Source organism: Chlorocebus sabaeus, chromosome 6 (assembly GCF_047675955.1).
Source record: "Chlorocebus sabaeus isolate Y175 chromosome 6, mChlSab1.0.hap1, whole genome shotgun sequence".
Lineage (NCBI taxonomy): Eukaryota > Metazoa > Chordata > Mammalia > Primates > Cercopithecidae > Chlorocebus > Chlorocebus sabaeus.
Window position 1 is genome coordinate 11,804,221 of NC_132909.1, and position 18,384 is coordinate 11,822,604.

Sequence of the window (18,384 nt, forward strand, 5' to 3'; positions counted from 1 at the left end):
AGAAACCCATGGCTGGTAGCACCTTTGCCCAAGTTTTGCTTGGACCCTCAGCTCGTTCTACCCACTCGGCCTGGCAGGCTGCACTCAACTCACACTACTGGCCTGGATCCCATGCCTCCAAGGGAGACTGCGAGGGGTGTGTGAGCAAGCATGGGGTCCAGCCACACAGTCAGACATGCTAGTTGCTGCCACAGGGCGGGCAGCTCCCAGTGCCAGCATGGTGCCAGCTCTCTGCGAGGCTGTGACTAGACCCGGTGCCTTACAGGCAGCTTCCCTGGCTGGAGCTGGGGAATGTGGTAGCATCCAGATGCTTGGAGACACCAGGAGTTGCAGGGCTGCAAGAGGGAGTCATAACCCTGGTAGCCCTAGCTCAGGGAGCTCCCAGGTCTGGGCTCTCTGAAGGGCCACAGCTCTTCTCTCCTTCTCTTTGCCTGCAACGTGGTGAGCAAGGGGCATGTTTCAGCCCTGTTTTGTGTTACAGCTCTTTCAGCCTTCCATTTAGTGGGTCCTAAGTTCTTGTCCTGCGACCAGGAAGAATGAGGCACACAGATAAGTGAAGGGTGAGTAAGATGAAGGGAGCTTTATTGAGCAATAGAACAGCTCAGTCTCCTGCAGCAGGCAGCTCCTCTCTGCATGCAGGTCATCCCAACAAGTGTCCAGCTCCCAGTAGAAAGGGTAGCTCCTCTCTGCAGCTGGTCATCCCATCATCTGCTCCAGCTCTCAGCAGAGAGGGTAGCTCTTCTCTGCAGTTGGTTATTCCATGGTCTTCAGTTCTCAGCAGAAGGTATAGCTTCTCTCTGCCGCTGGTTGTCTTATCATCCGCCCTGCTCTGGTTGAGCCCGGGGCTTTTATGGGCCACAGAGGGGAGGAAGTGCGTGCTGATCGCTCCACAGGTGGCTGTGAATAGGCCCCGAAAAGGCACCACAGGTTCCTCCTCTGGTCCTGGGACTGGTAGCCCAGTCCTCAGCCTTCAGTCCCTCCCTGGCCTCTAGGTGGGGCCTCACCAGGACCTGCCCCCCTTCTGCCCAGGAGCCTGTCTGCCTCCTGCTGCCATCCATGGTGCTCAGGCTGCTTATGCCAAGGGGCACCTGCAGGCCAGTACCAACCTGCCCTCAGCACCCCCTCAGCTTTCCTCCTATGCTCATCAGTGCCCAAAGTCCGGAGGGGGCTGTGGCAGGTGGCTGGTGTGTCAGCACTGCCCCAGGCATGTACACACCTAGCCAGGCTGTGACAGTGCCTAGGTTAGGCCCCAACTTTGCTCTAAGATTGCAGTGGGTGCTGACAGCAGGGAGAAGCCAGGCAGCAGGAGGAGGCACTTCTAAGCCTGTGAGGCCAGGGAGTGCCTTCCCAGGCCCCTAAGAGTGCAGAGATGCCTGGGTCTGCAGCCACGGCTTGGGCGGCCGCAGCTATGCCTGGTGGGGTGGGGCTCTAGCCTCCTCCATGCAGTGGCACCCCCAGGTCTGCAGCCACGACTTTGGCAGCTGCAGCTGCACCTGGGAGGGTGGGGTTTCTGCCTGCCCCATGGAGCAGGAGACCTGGGTCCACAGCCATGACTTGGGTGGCTGCAGCAGGACCCAGGGAGCTCCTGACCCACCAACTTGGAAGGGGCAGGGCTCCCACTTGTCCGAGCTCCGACCATCTAGTGGAGTGTGCAGCCCCAGCTGTGCCTCCCTGCTGCAGCCCACATGATAGCAGTGGCAGCTCCAGATGGGCCACCGCTGCCATCATTACTATCAGCATCGACATGAACAATGAATCACAACTGCTAATGGACTTAGAAGTTTCCCTTAGCAGCTGTGATTGAATTTCCAGAATTCACAGCCTTAGAAAGAGATGTCTTTAGTCTGCTGGTCTGTAGTCTTCCAAGTGGCAGAACAGGTGGCTAAGATATTGGCAACAACTCCAAAGTCAGAAGATGTAACATGTCCGGCCTTTAGAAATACTGTATACAGCAGGGGTTGGTAAACTATAACCCACAGACCAAATCTGACCTGTGTGCGTGCGCGCGCGCGCACACACACACACACACATACACACAATACCTGGCCTGTTTCAAACAGCCAATGAGTTAATAATGGTTTTTTTACATGTATAAAACATTTTAAAGCACACATAGACATACAGACACATAGACGCACAGAGAGAGCAACGAATATGCAACAAAGATTATACATGGCCCATAAAGCCTAAAATATTTACTACCTGGTGCTTATAGAAAAATTTGCCAATCCCTGGACTAAGGCAAGAGTAACAGCTTTCAATTCGGCCCATTTTAAACCAGTGCTTATCACCACGGTTGCCAATGGAGTGGGATGGCTGCTGTCACCTTGTGTTGGGACCAGCCTCAACACCATCCGTAGGGTACCCAAAGTCCGGTGGTGACGAAGGAATGAGAAGAGACAGGTTAACAGTGCATAAAGGGTGGGGTGCCAGGGGGCCCACTGCACTTTTGGAGGCTGCAAAAGGCGCCAAGCTCTGGTATCCACACTATTTATTAACTACAATCACTTCGATCTAAGAAGCAGATCTTAGATCGGGGTGAAACAGTGAAAGGGGGGCGGTGTGTCATACACCTAATCTATGGCAGTGACGGTTTAGGCAAATGTTGTTTGTGCTGAAGCAGCATAAACTCAACTACTGATTTATTCTCTAACTTATCAGAGAGCAGCTGTGGGGAGTGGGCGTAACTAGGAGCCGGCAGATCTGGCCATATTCCAATGCTTCAAAGGAGCGTCTTTCTCCTTGAGCCCAGTGTCTGTAATAAGAGAGCAGGTCACGCTCTGGTCACGGGAACGTGATGGCAATTAGAAGGCTTTCCTCATCAGAGGCCTCCTGTGGCTTTCCACAACTTATTGTCCCATATTTTTTTTTTCTTTTTCTTTTTTTTGAGACGGAGTCTCGCTCTGTCACCCGGGCTGGAGTGCAGTGGCCGGATCTCAGCTCACTGCAAGCTCCACCTCCCGGGTTTACGCCATTCTCCTGCCTCAGCCTCCAGAGTAGCTGGGACTACAGGTGTGTGTCACCTCACCCAGCTAGTTTTTTGTATTTTTTTAGTAGAGAAGGGGTTTCACCGTGTTAGCCAGGATGGTCTCGATCTCCTGACCTCGTGATCCGCCCGTCTCGGCCTCCCAAAGTGCTGGGATTATAGGCTTGAGCCACCGCGCCCGGCCTATGGTCCCATATTTTTATGGCCAGTTTATGCAGGCACCCCACAAGCCCTTTTCCCAACAACCTTGTCATCACCAGCACCTTTTCTTTTCTTCTTTTGTAATTACTTTTTGTGTTGAACTCTTACAGACTCACAGGAAATTAAATAGTACCTATAGTCCCATGTAACATTCATCCAGTATTCCCACATGGGAACATCTTATACAATCACAGCATAATATCAAAACCAGGAACGTGACATGGGTACATTACTGTTAACTAGGTTACAGAGGACTTGATTCAGTATTCACCAGTTTTACATGCATTCCTGTGTATGTGTGTGCATGCATGTGCATGTGTGTTTCTACACAATTTGATCCATGTAAATATCTGTATATACACCACCACAATCAAGATATAGACCCACAAAGGAATTCCCCTGTGTTACCACTATAGTGGCATGCGCACACACACATATACACACACATACACAAACACACTATATCTGTCCCTTTGCAACTACCAATCTGTTCTCCATCTCTGTTGTTTTCTCATTGTAAGAAGGTTATATAGGCCGGGCGCTGTGGCTCACGCCTGTAATCACAGCACTTTGGGAGGTCAAGGCGGGTGGATCACCTGAGGTCAGGAGTTCAAAACCAGACTGGCCAATATGGTGAAACCTCACCTCTACTAAAAATACAAAAATTACCCGGGTGTGGTAGTGCACTCCTGTAATCCCAGCTACTTGGGAGGCTGAGGCAAGGAGATTGCTTGAATCTGGGAGGCAGAGGTTGCATGAAGAGTGAGCCAAGATTATGCCACTGCACTCCAGCCTGGGTGACAGAGTAAGACTCCGTTTAAAAAAAAAAAAAAAAAAAAGTTATATAATTGGAATTATATAGTATGAAATCTTTTGAGATTGACTTTTATCCACTTAGCATAATGCCCTTGAGATTTATCCAGATTGTTGCATGTATCAATAGTTCTTTTTTTATGTCTTAACCCAGTAATATTCCTGTCTTAGTCCATTTTTTGTTGCTTATAACAGAATACCTGAAACTGCGTAACTTATAAAGAAACAAAATTTATTTCCTACAGTTCTGAGGCTGAAACTGTGGGGTGCTTCTTTTTTTTTCTTTCTTTCTTTTTTTTTTTTTTTTTTTTTGGGACAAAGTCTCGCTCTGTCGCCCAGGCTGGAGTGCAGTGGCCGGATCTCAGATCACTGCAAGCTCCGCCTCCTGGGTTCACGCCATTCTCCTGCCTCAGCCTCCTGAGTAGCTGGGACTACAGGCGCCTGCCACCTCGCCCGGCTAGTTTTTTGTATTTTTTTTTTTAGTAGAGACAGGGTTTCACCGTGTTAGCCAGGATGGTCTCGATCTGACCTCGTGATCCTCCCATCTCGGCCTCCCAAAGTGCTGGGATTACAGGCTTGAGCCACCGTGTGGGCTGCTTCTGATGAGAGCCTTCTTGCTAGTGGGGACTCTACAGGGTGTCAAGGCAGCATGCGGCATCCCATGGCGAGGAGGCTGAGGATGCTAGCTACTCTCTCTTCTTCTTCTTATAAAGCCACCAGTCCTACTACCATGATAACCCATTAATCTATTAACCTATTAATTCACGAATGTATTTATTTATTTATGAGAACAGAGCTCTCACGACCCAATCGCAATTTTTTTTTTTTTTTTTTTTTTTTTTTTTTTTTTTGAGACGGAGTCTCGCTTTGTCACCCAGGCTGGAACGCAGTGGCGCGATCTCGGCTCACTGCAACCTCCACCTCCCAGGTTCAAGTGATTCTCCTGCCTCAGCCTCCTGAATAGCTGGGATTACAGGCGCCCACCACCATAGCCAGCTAATTTTTTATATTTTTAGTAGAGACGGGGGTTTCATCATGTTGGCCATGCTGGTCTCGAACTCCTGACCTCGGGTGATCCACCCACCTCGGCCTCCCAAAGAGCTGGGATTATAGGCATGAGCCACCATACCCAGCCAATTTTTTTAAAGGAAAGGAAAAAAAGAAGAAAAATGAAATGCCCTATGACTTTGGACATCAGCATAAAACTCACCAACTCTTTGCTCTTAGTCTCTACATTATGGTTGCTATTACTGTTCATAGGAGCCCGTTACTCCCTGGGAGGGGCAGGCCCCCAGGAACATCTCAGAACAGGATCTCTGTTCCGCTAAGGGGCTGCCCTGTGACTGACAGCAGCGGGAGAAAAAGTGCGCTAAAGACGACACACGGGGAGGGCGCGCCCTCTGGTGGCTGAAGCGGGGAACCGTGTAGCATATTTTCCCCAGCGCCAAGACCAAGCTGAGGATGCGAACCGGGAGCCTGTTTACCTGACCCGCAGCAAGTCAATCGGGTCATCCACGTGAAATATCGTATATCTGGCTTTTTAAAATAGTTATTAGATGTTGGTTAATTTGCTTCCTGTCTTCCCCACTAGAATGTGGGTACAGGAATTCCTGGGGGTTTTGTTGCTGTTTTGTTTTGCTTTTTTTTAGACAGGATCTGGCTCTCTTGCCCAGACTGGAGTGCAGTGGCGTGATCTCAGTTCACTACAACCTCTGCCTCCCGGGCTCAAGCGATTCTCCTGCCTCAGCCTCCCAAGTAGCTGGGATTACAGGTGCCCGCCACTACGCCCAGCTAATTTTTTTTTTTTTTTTTTTTTTTTTTTTTTTTTTTTTTTTTTTTTTGAGACAGAGTCTCGCTCTGTCGCCCAGGCTGGAGTGCAGTGGCCGGATCTCAGCTGACTGCAAGCTCCGCCTCCCGGGTTTACGCCATTCTCCCGCCTCAGCCTCCTGAGTAGCTGGGACTACAGGCGCCCGCCACCACGCCCCGCTAGTTTTTTGTATTTTTTAGTAGAGATGGGGTTTCACCGTGTTAGCCAGGATGGTCTCGATCTCCTGACCTCGTGATCCGCCCGTCTCGGCCTCCCAAAGTGCTGGGATTACAGGCTTGAGCCACCGCGCCCGGCCAATTTTTGTATTTTTAGGAGAGACAGGGTTTTATCATGTTGACCAGGCTGATCTTGAACTCCTAACCTCAAGTCATCCGCCCACCTCAGCCTCCCAAAGTGCTGGGTGTACAAGCGCGAGCCACTGTGCCCGGCCTCCCAGCATAATTAATTATTAATTATAATAATTACTAGTAGCTCCCTCTTTCAGTCTCAAGTGTCACGATTTTTCCATTGATGGCAAAAACCGCAGTTACTTTTGCACCAACCTAGTATTAGAAAAATACAGAAGTAAATTAGAAACTACAGTTGTGACGAATGCAAAGGAGAAGAAACAATGTGAGGAAAGCAAATGGGGGATCCATCCTCCTCCAAAATAACAGAAAGGAGGTATCATCCTGATGAGGTGACAGAAGAAACAACAAGTGACAATTAGATGAGGCAAAAGAAGGGAGAGAGAATTACAGGCTTGGGAGCAGCAAGGAGTGAAAGGTAAGTGAAGATTCTGCATTGTATTTTAAATATGTCCTTGTAATCATCACCATTTGATTTTATTTTCATCATTTTTAATACAACAAAGAACATAAGTGTTTTTTGCTAACAGCAAGAAAACTGGAGGAGTTTTTTTGTTTGTTTTTTAATCTATTTTTTGAGATGGAGTCTCCCTGTGTCACCCAGACTGGAGTGCAGTGGCATGATCTCAGTTCACTGCAACCTCTGCCTCCCAGGTTCAAGCGATTCTCCTGCCTCAGCCTCCCGAGTAGCTGGGACTACAGGCGTGCACCACCATGCCCGGCTAATTTTTGTATTTTTAGTAGAGACAGAGTTTCACCATGTTGGCCAGGCTGGTCTCGAACTCCTCATCTCAAGTGATTCGCCCACCTCGGCCTCTCAAAGTGCTGGAATTACAGGTGTGAGCCACCACGCCCGGCCAAGGAGGAGTTTTTTAACTGACTTAATTACAACAGATTAAATCAGGGCAGCTAGTGACTCTGATATTTAAACACATAGGGAGTAAATCTAATTTTCCCCTATCAAAAAAAAAGTATACAAGTAATATAGTCTCTCAGGATTAAAGGCAACATAATAATCACTCATTGAAGTTGCAGTAAATGCTCACAAGGCATGTTTCAATTTTAGGCTGACAAGACACACAACAGGCCCAGTACAGTGTCTCATGTCCATAATCTCACCATGTTGGGAGGCTGAGGCAGGAGGATCCTTGAGCCCAGGAGTTCAAGGCTGCAGTAAGCTATGATGGTGCCACTGCACTCCAGCCTGGGTGACAAAGCAAGACTGTCTCTAAAATGAAATTTAAAATAAAAATAAATTTAAAGAGTGAGGTGGAGGCCAGAATTTGAGGGCTGAGGAAGGAAGTAGAGGAGCCAGACAGGCCAGGTCTTACCTCAGCTTCTTTCCTCGAGGTCACCGAGGTACTGGGCAGGACCAGCTCACAGAGACAGGGTACACAGGTACACACAAAACTTATGGACTACATGAGCCGCTCCATTATCCACAATGCAAAAGGCCCCATGCCACAAGGATAGCAAGCTCACCCTGTTGGAGTCAAGAGTGAGAGGCTCAAGGGCTACCCTGAACTTGACAGCTGGATCCTGGGTGTTGGGCTTGACCACTTGGTGCACGGAGATGATCTTCAACTCTATTTAAAGTGTTTGTATTGTATGTAAAAATAAGTAAGTAAATATGGCCGGGCATGGTGGCTCACACCTGTAATCCCAGCACTTTGGGAGGCCGAGGCAGGCAGGTCACCTGAGGTCAGGAGTTCAAGACCAGCCTGGCCAACATGGTGAAACTCCCATCTCTACTAAAAAAAAAAAAAAAAAAAAAAAAAAAACTAGCTGAGCATGGTGGTGGGCACCTGTAATCCCAGCTACTCCGGAAGCTGAGGCAAGAGAATTGCTTGAACCCAAGAGGCAGAGGTTGCAGTGAGCCAAGATTGCACCACTGCACTCCAGCCTGGGCAACAGAGTGAAACTGTCTCAAAAAATAAATAAGTAAATACATTTTTTAAAGATACAGACTAAATAAAACTCTCACAATGGAAGGCTTCGCTCCAGCTAGCTAATGTTTATATTCTTAGTGTCTTTAAGGAATCTGTGCCTCAAATGAAAAAACAGGCAAAAGAAAGGGAAAAAAGAAAATAAAAATTTAAAAAAGGAATCTGATGTGTAAATAGTCCTGTCTTTTTACAAAAGGCTGGCTTGGTGTTTTGTTGTCTTAAAGCTCAGGTACAAAGTTTCTGAATTAGTTCCAGGTTCCTCTATTTAAAACTTATACCCGGTGTGTCTGAAGTCCCCAAGTGGACAGGGTAGTCAAAGCATGTTCAAGGACAGCAAGAAGGGGACAGTGGCTGTAGGAGGCAGAAAAAGGTTTTTGGGAGTGAGCAAGGTGAGGCTGGGATGGGGTCAGCCCACACTGTAGGCAGCCTGTGCTGCTGCCCATGGGGAGGAGCTTGGGCCTCATTCTAGAAATCATGAGATGCCACTGAAAAATGTGACTCATTTTTTAGGGTGACCTTCAGAAAAGACCTGGGCAGAGCTTTGGCCTCACAGAGGCCAGAGTGCATCCTGGGAGGTCACTGAAGAGGCAGGGCAAAATCCACGTGAAAGGAGGCGGTGTCTGGACCAGGGTGCAGAGACTGGAAGTAAATAGAAGAGTTCTAATTCATCACAGTGTCATGACTTGGTGGTGGGTAGAATATCCATTCGATCAAGTAGCTATTTAGTGAGCACCTACCATGTGCTGGGCATTCTTTTGGGCGCTGGGTACAACAAAGGAAGGAACAGGAATTAGTCAAGGATGATGCTCAAATGTATGGCTTTTATAATGGGAAGATGGTGATGCCATTCCCTTAGACAGGAACTCCTGTGAGAGTGCTGATGTGGAGGAGAAGATCATGAGTCATTTTGCATTGGAGGTGCCTGTGGGACATCCAAGTGGAGGCGTCAAGTGGCCAGGTGGATACACAGATCCAGAACTCAACTGAGCGCTCCAGACTAGACATTGAAATACAGGAATCCTCTGCATTTTGACTGTGGCTGAAGCCATTATGTGGATAAGATCACTCAGCACAAAATATATGGTGTGAGGGTCCAGGAGGGAAGAATTACTCTGAAAAAAAGAGAGAAGAAAGACCAGCCAGAGAAGCAGAAGGAAAATCAAGGCAGTCTTACATCACAAAAGCTAAGGGAAATAAGTATTTTGAGAAAGAGGAAGTGGTCGACTGTGTCAATTGCTATCCAGTTGCCCAAGATCATGCAGCTAATAAGGGGCAGAATGGAAATTTAAAACCAGGTCTACCTATATAATAAACAGAACTTGGGCAAATGGCTTACCATCTGGAAACAAGGTCAGACCCCTACCTCACACCACATGCAAGTATACATTTTAGCTGAGGTAAAGATCTAAAAGTAAAACACAAAATCATCTTTCTTAAATACAAAAAGTTCTACAATCTGAAAAGTCCCTCTTAAGGCAAGACAGGAAACAGAAACCATAATAGAAAAACTTAGATATTTTTTAACAGACTAGAGGAAAAGGTTTGCAGCACATTCAATAAGACATAGGGTTAATATCCCCCATATACAACTCAACAAGAAAATGATCAGAAGAGATTAACAGATGGTTTGAAGATGGATGCTGATACCCATAAATATGTAAAAAGTTAATCACCTCTCTAATGTTCAAGGAAATGCAAATAAAGCAATAATGAGATCTTGTTCTTTGGATTAGTAAAACATTTAAAAACTGATCACACTGTGGGAAAAATAAATACTAAAATCTTTTTGGTATTGTATTTACCAACTCCTATTAAAATTTTAAGTGTAGCTCTACTTCTTAATCCAGGCACTGGATACACAGGTGTATTCACTTCATGAAAATTCATAGGCTCACTACTCTATTAAGTCTATCAACTCTACAAAAAATGTGTTTGTACACTTTTTATATTACATTATTCTTTAATGCTTCTAAAAGAAACTGAAATACACAAAATGTACACACCCAAGAACTCAATAATCCCAATTATGTGATACTTTTGTTCATTTTGCAAATAATAACAAAAAGGCAAACAACCCAATTTTTTTTAATAGGCAATGGATATGAATAGGTAATTGACAAAAAAGCAAGCCCAAATATAGACAACAAATATGGAAAAATACCCAGTCTCCTGAGTGGGCATAAAAATGCCAAAGGAGCTGTCACTTTACACCTATAAATTTAAGAAGTGATAACGCTGGCCAGGCAAGGTGGCTCATACCTGTAATCCCAGCACTTTGGGAGGCCGAGGTGGGTGGATCACTGGGGTCAGGAGTTCAAGATCAGCCTGGCCAACATGGTGAAACCCCATCTCTACTACAAATACAAAAATTAGCCCTGTATGGTGGCACATGCCTGTAGTCCCAGCTACTTGGGAGGCTGAGGCAGGAGAATAGCTTGAACCCAGGAGGTGTAGGTTGCAGTGAGCCGAGATCTTGCCACTGCATTCCAGCCTGGGTGACAGAGCGAGACTCTGACTCAAAAAAAAAAAAAAAAAGAAGTGATAACACCCACTTCTGGGGTCGGGGTAAGGAGGCTCCAAAACATTACTGGTGAAAAATATGAATTATTAATAGTTTTTTGGGGAAAACAATCTGGTAATATTAATTAAATATGTATACTCATTGACCTAATAACTCTATGTTTATAATTTACTTATAAATGCACCAGTGCATAGGGACATATGTCTGAAAATATTTTGCGTAGTGTGGGGAAAATACTGGAAAACTTCAAAAACTAAAAGATCCACAATGCTGAACTGATACTACAGCACATTGTGCAACTATTACAAAGAATAAATTAGAATTAGATATACTGCCCTGGTGAGATGCCCATGAAATATTAGGTGACAAAAGGTAAATTGATGCACACGGTTTTGATTTTGTTACTTTTTTTAATGTCCTTATATAAGTTTGTAGGGAAGAGGCCGGGCTCGGTGGCTCAAGCCTGTAATCCCAACACTTTGGGAGGCCGAGACGGGCAGATCACGAGGTCAGGAGATCGAGACCATCCTGGCTAATACGGTGAAACCCCGTCTCTACTAAAAAATACAAAAAACTAGCCGGGCGAGGTGGCGGGCGCCTATAGTCCCAGCTACTCGGGAGGCTGAGGCAGGAGAATGGCGTAAACCCGGGAGGCGGAGCTTGCAGTGAGCTGAGATCCGGCCACTGCACTCCAGCCTGGGCAACAAAGCGAGACTCCGTCTCAAAAAAAAAAAATAAGTTTGTAGGGAAGAGAATATGGTTTATAATTCTGCAGGCAGAAAGCCTGCAGCCAAACCCCGGCTTCACCACCTCCTGTATGTGATCATCTGCCCGGGCCTCAGTTTCGTCAACTGTATGAGGGGCTAATAATAACATGCATCTTGCAAGCTTGTCATGAGTACGTGATAATTTCTAAAAAGTGCCACAGATGCCTGGTGCACAATTCAGTAACAGCATGAGTACACCGTATGTGAGAATGCAGGACATGGAAGATGAAAACACACCACACTGGTCAGGTGCGGTGGCTCATGCCTGTAGTAATCCCAGCACTCTGGAAGACTGGTGGGTGGCTCACCTGAGGTCAGGAGTTCGAGACCAGCCAGGCCAACATGGTGAAACCCTGTTTCTACCAAAAATACAAACATTAGCTGAGCATGGTGGCACACGCCTCTAATTGTAGCTACTTGGGAGGTTGAGGCAGGAGAATCACTTGAACCCAGGAGGCGGAGCTTGCAGTGCACTAGCCAAGATCATGCCACTACACTCCAGTCTGCGTGACAGAGGGGGACAAAGAAAAGAAAAAGAAAAGAGAGAGAGAAGGGAGGGAGGGAGGAAGGAAGGAAGAAAGGAAGGAAGGAAGGAAAGAGAGAGAGAAGGAAGGAAGGAAGGAAGGAAGGAAGGAAGGAAGGAAGGAAGGAAGGAAGGAGAGAGAAAAGGAAGGAAGGAAGGAAGGAAGGAAGGAGAGAGAAAAGGAAGGAAGGAAGGAAGGAAGGAAGGAAGGAAGGAAGGAAGGAAGGAAGGAAGGAAGGAAGGAAGGAAAGAAGGAAGGGAGAAAAAAGAAAAACACACCACACTGTTCCCAGGTGGCCTCAGGTGGGTGGCGCTGGAGGGGTGGGACACAGGTGATTAACATTTTGTATCACTTCAACTTGTTACAGCATGTGTTACTTTTGTAATTTATTTTGATTTCCTTGCCAGAGGGCAAATGAGAGATCCCTTTTGTAATTTTTTAAAGAGCCACTAAAATAGAAGGGGTAGAAGAACAAACAAGGTAGTCTGCCCTGAACTCACAGGCTCTAGGAAGGCATGGGAAGGGGACCTAGGCAGGACAGAGGGCCCGGGAAAGCCTTCTGCCCCAACAGGTGACCCCAACCCACTCTGGCCCTGGGCAAATGGCTGTTCCTCTCCAGACCCCAGATTCCCTCCTCTCCCGAACTGAGCTGCCAGAGGTCCCCGTGTATAAAGCATGTTTCTTCCTACCAAGGGTGGGCTGGAGTTCCAGTCCCACGGGTGTGACTGTGGGACTCTGTGCCAGACACCTTCTAAGGGCTCTACCCCTGCAACCCATCTAATCCCTCATCAACCCTCTGACTCAGGTACTATGTCATCCCCATATTGCAGGTGGGGAAAACTGAGGCACAGGAAGGTTCAATCACTTGCAGGGTGCCGGGACATGGTGGCTGATGCCTGTAATCTCAGCACCTTGGGAGGCTGAGGCAGGAGGATGGCTCAAGTTCAGGAGTTCGAGACCAACCATGGGCAACCTGGTGAGATCGCGCTCTCTCTCTCTCTCTCTCTCTCTCTCTCTCTCTCTCTCTATATATATATATATATATATTTTTTTTTTTTTTTTTTTTTTTTTAATTACAAAACTTAGGCCAGGCGCAGTGGCTCATGCCTGTAACCCCAGTACTTTGGGAAGCCGAGGTGGGCAGATTACCTGAGGTCAGGAGTTCGAGACCAGCCTGGTCAACATGGCAAAACCCCGTCTCTACTAAAAATACAAAAATTAGCTGGGCATGGTGGTGCGTGCTTGTAATCCCAGCTACTCAGGAGGCTGAGGCAGGAGAATCTCTTGAACCTGGGAGGCGGCAGTTGCAGTGAGCCAAGATCGCACCATTGCACTCCAGCCTGGGTGACAAGAGCAAAACTCCATCTCAAAAAAAAAAAAAAAAAGTAAAATATTATTTATAAAATAAAATTAAAATATATATATATTTTTTAAATACACATTTTTAAAAACCACTTGCAGGCTCTCACACACTAGGTATCCAGGATTTACACACAGGCAGCCTGGCTCTAGACGCGGGGCTCCAGTGCCTCCGTCGTCTCAGCCTGTGACTTACCTGCTCCCAACCTCAGTTTACTCCACTGTGAAATGGGCTTCCAGATACTTACCTCGTGAGTTTGCTGCAAGGGTAAATGGCATCGGGCTTGGACCTGGGAGAAGGAAGTGTTTTTAAAATGGACACCTTTGTTACCTCAGTCCTTGCGGAGAGATGTGCCAACGCCCCGGGCCTCTGCCATGTAAGTTCCTGTTGAGTTGTTCAATGTTCCACTGAGAGGGGGAGAGACAAGCAGGACCGGGATCCCAGCCCCAGGTCTTCCGGAAACGGCGGGGCGAAGCGGCCAGGGGCCTGTGCGGCCCTTCCTGCTGAGCGAGGGGGCCTGTCATTGCCATGGGCGCAACCCAGACCCCAACCACAGTGCATCCCGCCCTGGCCCTGCCAGGCAAGGAAGCTGAGTCTGGGGTCTGCTGGGCCAGCAGGGAAGTCCCAGCAGGGTGTGAAGCAAGACTTTCCGGGCCACTCTCGGAATCCCCCAGCAGATAAAGGCGGCCCCGCCACCGGGCTCTCCTGGCGGTCTCCCCGCCCCTGCCGCCCTGCCGCTATGTCCCGCCGCTGCGCGCTGCTTGCCTGGGCTCTCCTCGGCCTCCTTCGACTCGGAGAGGCTCGGAAGACAGAAGCCCCGGCCTGCTGCAGCCCTATAGTGCCCCGGGACGAGTGGAGGGCCCTGCACTCAGAGTGCGCCCAGCGCCTGAGCCTGCCCTTGCGCTATGTGGTGGTGTCGCACACGGCGGGCAGCAGCTGCAACACCCCAGCCTCGTGCCAGCAGCAGACCCAGAATGTGCAGTCCTACCACGTGAAGACACTGGGCTGGTGCGACGTGGGCTACAAGTGAGTGCGGCGGGGAGGCACGGGCTGGACCGGGGACCCCAGAGGCAAAGGTGTGCAAGTGCCCGCCAGCGGGACCAGGGTGCTGGGGCCACCTGGCTGACACCCCGAGCAGCTTACTGAACCTCACAGGGTCTTCATGTCTTCCTCGGGTCACCGCGTGGGCCGGTGCAGGTGCTCATAGCACCAAGATGCGTGAGGGCCGGGGATGGGCTGAAATCCAAGCCCTGCTCCCCCGGAGGAAGGGGCAGACTTTGCCTAACACGCACCAAGGTGTCCGCGGCGCCCCTTCCTGATGCCTGGTGCCTTTGTTAGGAGGCAGAAAACCAGGCTGACTCAGTGCGGAGCTGGGTTCCAGAGTCAGCTCAGCTTATTGCTGACTGAGGCCTGGGGCAGATCCCTCCCCAGCTGGGGCAGGTCCTCCTGGCTTCAGCTTCCTCCTCCGCAGTCAATGGGATCGCGGCCCATCTGCTCCTTAAATGAGCCAATACAGGCAAAGCACCTAGGAACTGCCTGGCACACAGGGGCCCGCAAAGCCACGGGCTATTGCCATTAGGCACCCCACTATATGCCAGGCAGTGTGCCAGATGTGGCATGGAGAATGGTGCCACTCTAGCCTCCTGGGGCTGAAAGACCAGCAGGGAGAAACAGGCCCAGGCCACAGGTGAATTCAGACGGTGATAGAGGCGATGGAAAAGGAAAGAGGTGAGGGAGGGTGACCTCAGGCTGGGACCAGACCCACACAGGCTCCTTGAAAGGGTGGGGCAAGGGAAGTTCCCTGAGAGTGGCTGCCTTGGCTCTGGGATCGGGGAGCTGACAGAGGAGTGCTGGTGGCAGAGGGTGCTGGGGGCAAAGCCAACGGGGCTAAGTGGGTGGGTCCCGTGGGAAGGACAGGGTGGCTGAACACAGCCGAGGGAGCGGAATGAAATGGGGAAAGGGCCGGACCAGGCAGGGCCTTGTGGACCACAGTGAGGACTGTAGCTTTTACTCCAAGATGGGAGCTATGGGAGGCTTCCCCCTGCAGAGCAGGGACGGGGACTAGTGTAGGTACAAGAGACTCCCTCTGGCTGCCACGGGGAGAAGAGATCATAAGGGGTGCTGCTGAAGCAGGTCCGGGGCCATGCCTACCAGCTACCTCCTCCTTATAATGGGCTGCAGTCCAGTCTGAGGATTTCCAAGGGAAGGGAACGTTTCAATCCTGCAAGCTCTCAGACCCAGGTAGCATCAGAATCCCCTGCAGAGCTTACTGGAGGAACGCACAGGTCCCCAGATCCCCAGGTCCCCAGAGTCCACTTCAATAGACCCCACCCAGGGAGCACATGCTCTCAGGACCTCCTAAGGCTGTGTCATGAAAAAAAAAAAAAAAAAACCCACCCAGAGAAGTCTAGTAAGTTTCCAAAGGTATTCTCAGCCGTTCCAGTTCAAGATTTTATCAAACAATCCAACTTCAACGTTTTGTTTCCAAGACTCAGGCGCTCCAATTCTAAGCGTTCCCATGAGGTCACGAAGGCCCAAGCCTGGCTCTATAGCCTCGGGTCCACGTCACCACATACAGAAGCAGCCGGTGTCTGGCCCTCAGCTTTTAGGATTCAGAATCTGGTTCTAATGTTCTGAATCCCCTTTACATGTCATGTCACGTTCTCTCTCTGAGCCTCGTTTCTTCACCTGTAAATGGGGCTTTTGACTGTACCTGCTTGGCGATGGTGACTGAGGTTTAAATGAGATGCATTCATGCAACAAATGACCAGGGAGAACCAACCACCTCCGACCCCACCACCATCATGCCAGGCTCCGGGAACAGGGCAGGGCCATAACCAGCCAGTCCCAGCAGCCAGCGTCACCAGGGCCAGATTCTGGGAGCTGGCTTCCTAAGCAGCAGATTCAGGACTCGAGATTCGGAAGTTCCAACATTCTGTGCATCACTAATGACACTGTGAGTGCGAGGGCTGACCTGGCACACACTGCAGCTGCAAGCCACTGATCTTCTAGTTCATCCCCATGTGCCAAGTCAGACATGCTCAATCGGACCTGCTGAATGAATCAGCCTTAAGGATCTGCTGCCAGGCTTGGAAACCTCACAGAGGCAGGTGCTGGGGCTCCAGGGTCAGTATCTGATTGTGACCCCAACTTTGAGTCTCTGATCCTGTCCCCCAGAGGACCCCAAGGGCAGGAAGCAGGCTGGGGCGAGGGCAGAGATCTGAGAGGCAGGGAGCTCTGAGGACCTTGTACAAATTATGTCGCTTTCTGAGTCTCTGCACTCTCAGCTTAAGATGAGGACGATAAGAGTCCCTGCCCCAGCCAGGCACGGTGGCTCATGCCTGTCATCCCAGCACTTTGGGAGGCCAAGGCGGGCAGATCACCTGAGGTCGGGAGTTCGAGACCAGCCTGGCCAACATAGTGAAACCCTGTCTCTACTAATAATACAAAAATTAGCCGGGTGTGGTGGCTCCTGCCTGTAATACCAGGTACTCAGGAGGCTGAGGCATGAGAATTGCTTGAATCTGGGAGGCAGAGGTTGCAGTGAGCTGAGATCACCCTACTGCACTCCAGCCTGGGCAACAAGAGTGAAACTCCATCTCAAAAAAAAAAAAAAAAAAGAGTCCCTGCCTCAGAGGGCTGTCCTGCAAGGATTCAGTAAAACAGGACTTCCACAAATCCTCTAGGGAGGCAGGAGAGAGCAAGGCACAAGATCACATGGGTGAGGACCACGGAGGCCTGGGTACAAACCCCAGCTATGCACCAGATGGGCTGTGTGACCCCAGGGCAGGTGATTCTACCGCTCTGATTCTGTCTATATAAAATGGGGTGATCAGGGTTGCCATGCGGATGAAAAAAAGGTGTATGCAGAGCTGTGCTTGGCACATGGCAGGGGCCCAATAAATGACCACAGTCATTGTTACTATCGTGGGAAATTAAGGGGTGAGAAGGATGCTGGGGAAGTTGTGTGCACCAGGGCAGGAACGGAGGCAGGGTGAGTGGAGGAAGAAGGAGGAGTTCTCCTCGGGAAACCCTCCCTCACTCATCAAGCCCACCCCCCCACCTCCCCATGCAGCTTCCTGATTGGAGAAGACGGGCTCGTATACGAGGGCCGTGGCTGGAACTTCACGGGCGCGCACGCAGCTCACTCCTGGAACACCATGTCCATTGGCATCAGCTTCATGGGCAACTACATGGGTGAGTGACTGTCCAGCCAGTCGGGATGGGGGCTGACACAGGGCCCTACACTACCACTGCCCTTCAGGGAAGCCCCTGCCTAACTCTTACCTCTGTCTCCTCCAGATCGGGTGCCCCCACCCCGGGCCCTCCGGGCAGCCCAGGGTCTACTGGCCTGCGGCGTGGCTCAGGGAGCCCTGAAGTCCAACTATGTGGTCAAAGGACACCGGGATGTGCAGCGTACACTCTCTCCAGGCGACCAGCTCTACAACCTCATCCGGAATTGGCCACACTACCCCTCCCACTGAGGCCCTGCTAATCTGCACCCCATTCCTCTCCTCCCATGGCCAAAAACCCCACTGCCTCCTCCTCCAATAAAGATGCAGCTCAAAATGTGTTCCTCAGCAGGTCCCACCACAAACCTCCCCTCCTTCTCTCCCTCCCACAAGACCAAAGCCCTCCCACCCTTTCCCTCCCAGCACTCTCCTCACTGGTGCTTGGAACCCAGAGGCCCCGGCCCTGAACCAAGACCCCGGAGATCCCAGCTCGAGAGCAACATCACAGCTCAGAACCCAGAGGTCTCAGGTCAGAGCCCAGGAATCAGCACCAAAGCAGCCTGGATGTCACCAGCAGGGGGTCCTGGGGGGTCCTCCTGGGCAGTGAACCACGCTGCAAGACACCCCCTTCCCACCACACAGCCAAAGGCATCCTGCGCAGAATCTTTGCTTGAATGCCTTCGGGGACAGGCTGCTCACTACTCCTCCCAGGTCTGCCCTTGCACTCTTTAGAGAGTGTACAAGCTTTACCTAGGCCTGAGTCCCAATCTGCCTCCGAGGCACACACAGGTCCCAGTTATACCCCCTAATTTCTCTTCCTCCACATTTCTCCCCACTCCACCCTCAACCTTTAGTCATA

The 18,384-nt window shown here is 49.9% G+C and overlaps 1 protein-coding gene and 2 long non-coding RNA genes across 3 annotated transcripts; 1 reads left to right on the forward strand and 2 right to left on the reverse strand.

The window, feature by feature from the left end:
- Nucleotides 1-561: 561 nt before the first annotated feature.
- On the reverse strand, nucleotides 562-7,938 carry LOC140711832 (uncharacterized). The gene is made up of 2 exons (XR_012093134.1): nucleotides 7,507-7,938; nucleotides 562-7,403 (listed from the first exon to the last, which is right to left on the reverse strand). It is a non-coding gene; the product is annotated as an uncharacterized lncRNA (long non-coding RNA).
- Nucleotides 7,939-8,319: 381 nt separating this feature from the next.
- On the reverse strand, nucleotides 8,320-13,702 carry LOC119621759 (uncharacterized). Its single transcript, XR_005238334.2, has 2 exons — nucleotides 8,859-13,702; nucleotides 8,320-8,760 (listed from the first exon to the last, which is right to left on the reverse strand). It is a non-coding gene; the product is annotated as an uncharacterized lncRNA (long non-coding RNA).
- A 304-nt stretch (nucleotides 13,703-14,006) lies between these two features.
- On the forward strand, nucleotides 14,007-17,808 carry PGLYRP1 (peptidoglycan recognition protein 1). Its single transcript, XM_007997271.3, has 3 exons — nucleotides 14,007-14,319; nucleotides 17,369-17,490; nucleotides 17,596-17,808. Exons 1-3 carry the CDS (start codon nucleotides 14,033-14,035, stop codon nucleotides 17,775-17,777), a joined length of 591 nt encoding a protein of 196 aa, XP_007995462.1. The 5' UTR covers nucleotides 14,007-14,032; the 3' UTR covers nucleotides 17,778-17,808.
- Nucleotides 17,809-18,384: the final 576 nt, after the last annotated feature.